This window comes from Mizuhopecten yessoensis, unplaced genomic scaffold (genome assembly GCF_002113885.1).
Source record: "Mizuhopecten yessoensis strain PY_sf001 unplaced genomic scaffold, ASM211388v2 scaffold631, whole genome shotgun sequence".
Classification (NCBI taxonomy): Eukaryota; Metazoa; Mollusca; class Bivalvia; order Pectinida; family Pectinidae; genus Mizuhopecten; species Mizuhopecten yessoensis.
The window spans coordinates 16,927-20,177 of NW_018403643.1; the positions used below are offsets into that span (position 1 = coordinate 16,927).

The 3,251-nt window shown below is 31.8% G+C and overlaps 1 protein-coding gene across 1 annotated transcript in view; it reads right to left on the reverse strand.

Annotated features, from left to right (window-relative positions):
* Positions 1-177: 177 nt before the first annotated feature.
* The window catches only part of LOC110451181 (receptor-type tyrosine-protein phosphatase alpha-like), a 4,325-nt gene continuing 1,251 nt past the window's right edge, over positions 178-3,251 (reverse strand). Inside the window, exons 2-7 of the mRNA XM_021499058.1 lie at positions 2,851-2,950; positions 2,637-2,710; positions 1,927-2,052; positions 1,591-1,707; positions 1,136-1,293; positions 178-361 (exon numbers count right to left, since the gene is read on the reverse strand). Of these exons, the coding sequence (XP_021354733.1) occupies positions 178-361; positions 1,136-1,293; positions 1,591-1,707; positions 1,927-2,052; positions 2,637-2,710; positions 2,851-2,896 (705 nt within the window). The 5' untranslated portion in view covers positions 2,897-2,950. The remainder of the gene's footprint in view (positions 362-1,135; positions 1,294-1,590; positions 1,708-1,926; positions 2,053-2,636; positions 2,711-2,850; positions 2,951-3,251) is intronic.

A 3,251-nucleotide genomic window follows, 5' to 3' on the forward strand; every position in this document is an offset into this window, starting at 1 on the left:
ATATTTTTGTTTTATAAATTTTGTCCGGTAGATATTCAATGAATTTACTGAAATAGTCAGAATATATCAGAAAGAAATTGAGTATACATTCTGTATAATCTTAATTTATTCCAAAATGTTGATTTTCTCATACAAATATTATATTTTATCTCATAACCTCACAATTTAACATACCTATTATTTGCCATCTACATCACTTAATACTTTCATTGGCAATTTACTCACATAGTTGGTGATGAATTCCGGGCGTCTAAAACGTATTTGTTTAACAATCTGAAATATGTCGATCTCTTCGTCAATCTTCATCTGATCCCGAGCATTGCAAATACAGCAGAACAGGCCGCTCTGTGAATAACCGTCTCTAAAGAGGTAAACACGACAGAACAATGAATGAATAGTTAGCTGATAAAACATACCGCTGTTTAAACCCTTTATAACTTGAATCGGTTATGAATGGATTGTACGGTGCATAGACCAATGTTAACGACTTTGATTTCACGTGATTTAATTTAAATATTTTATACAAATAGCCAATATAAGTCATATTACGTGTCATCCAGTTGGTGTTTTGTTTCTTAATGATATAGGGGAAGCAAATCTTAATACATGCATGGATTACAACACTATCAGAATAGCTGATGCATATACCATGTGTGTAGTTGGCATGTATATGTTCGAAAAGAATATTTTATACACATATTTTACAACTATTTAACTGTCAAATAAGATACATATGTCCTGTTGAAAATGACACGATCAATATGTATGAAGTAGTACCATTTTCTGAATAGACCATTCCGTTATGTTGATGGAAATTTGTCTTTATATATATATAGCTTACTAGGAGTCATCGATACCATGCATTGAAATAACAAAGAGTTGACCAGGACAAGGGGCAAATCTATAATTAAGTGATAAAAATCAAACGTTTGACCGGGATATATGATGATCATAATTCCATAAAGGTTGTACAAAGGCACTTATTTGAATTAGTAATTGTATATATAGTATGTGTTTTGTATATGATTTTATCAATACGAAATAATACACCATTGATATTGTTTTTGTACTGGTTTCAGATGAAAATAAAACGTGTTTACAAACATGGGTATTGATATTGACACTTATTACAAACCTGCACATGACTACTGTTTTCTTTGAGTAATTTGACCTCCGTCTGCTTTCAAGAAGTTCAAGGAGCTGCAGAAGACCCGGAGCATCCGGAGGGACTGACACGTCTCTATCCCAACCAGACATTTGGAACACCCTGATTCTTGCATCATATCTGTGGTCCTGGAATAATTCGATTTTACTATTTGATTATAGCATTTATGCAAATAAAATATATCAAATTTGCATTATAGAATATTAAAAAGGAAAAATATTTCGTTTGAGGGAACAATGGATATATTGGCAGTAATGAGAAGAATATATCAATATTATCAATGTAGTAATAAACAATATTTCATTAGTTTACATATTTATACAAAAAAGGACTACAAGTGATTATACTAGGGAACTGTATAAACGATACATTTCTGATAGAAAATGCATTGAAATGATCGAATAGTTACTAAAAAAATGACTAACCTGATTGGAGATTGCAACCTCTATCAAATCTGTATTAGTCAGATTTGACGATCCTCCTTCGTGCCTCAGTATGAATGATCCAATGGATGTACCATTGCCTTCTTCTGGTAACCATTCCTGTGGCAGAAACAACTGGCTATCAAAGTTATACACACTTATCAGCGATTAGGAGATCAACATTTTGTTTTGAAAATAAGGCATATGTTGTTAAGAATAAATTTCGATTATATGTAATCTGTCATTTATTCGAGAAAATATTTGGATCGTTATTATTTAGAAAGCAATACAATATAATGTGTTGGGTTATAAATTAAAAACAAAAGATTTTACACTTACGACGGGTTCGTTTTCAATGATAACGATGGTATCACACTCTTGGTCCATTATCATTGTCAGCAGGTCGACCACGGTGTCCTCTAGAGGTGTCTGAGTAACGATATAGCCGGTTCTAGACGTGTAGGACTGAAAAGACAGTTTAGTCAATAACATGATGGTTTACGTGTATATAGAAATGATCAAATTCTTAAAGTTTCGTAAAAGACATATGGTACTAAATGAAGGAGATAAACGTCTTGGAATAAGGTATAAAAGGCCATGTCCCAAAGACATTTAAATTGTTTAAATTGATGAAGCAACATTCACGTCACAGGACGCACTAGCAATGCGTTGTGGCTACTACGACCAGGTTGACCTCTTAACATAACGTAATAATGTTTTGTTTTAATTGGCTACTAACTTGTCCATGAAATGATGCTTTCACATAATGCTAGTACTAGCAAGACGATATCTGATAAAGCTCTATGGAGAGACATTTTTATTATACTGGAGTAGGTTTGCATGTTATGTATCTGATATAAATTGATAAAAAAATCCAGAAAACGAGATCATTTTTGAAATCCTATACGATTTACTGACACCAATACCGTCTTACTTGGAATACTATATTGATATATTTGTTTATAACCCACAATCTAATGTACTATTTGGCATATTTTTGAATAAAATTGTGCACCTTTTATGTGTAGAAAACGGTAAAAAAAACTTACAGGAACTTCCAAAGCGTTGATATAATCCGTTCTACCAAAGGACGAGGAGGGCAAATAAGCTCTGAATTTATCAACTGAAAATCGTACAATTAACATCATATGTAATTTTTCTTTTTTGTTTATATACAGTCTTATAAGATTGATTTATATATATTATACATCATTCAGTTGGTTATAAAATAATGTTCTGTAGGAAACAGTACAAATAGCATACCTGCTAAGACGTTTGGGTCCTTGTTCTTCTTCCAGTTTGCGGGCATTGTTGCTGTTTTATAGTCATTTCTCGTATAAGTTGGCTTAATATCCTGTATCAACTTAACAAAAATACGTCAAATATGGTTATACTAGCAATGTCAGAAAAATAACAGAGAACTAGATACCTGTATAAACCTATACATATTAAAAAAGAACATAATCTGTTGCGTTTCGATGACCCAAATTAAGGCAAAAAGTGAATTAAAAAAATGCTGACAAAGTTAAACAAGCAAAAAATTTCTAATCATTCATTTACGACAAATAGAACGTTGTGCTATCACTTTTAAATATTTGTCTCCCATTTATTTTCATGATTAATGTTTCTGCCAACAAACGTATGATGATAATTGATGTTGAACA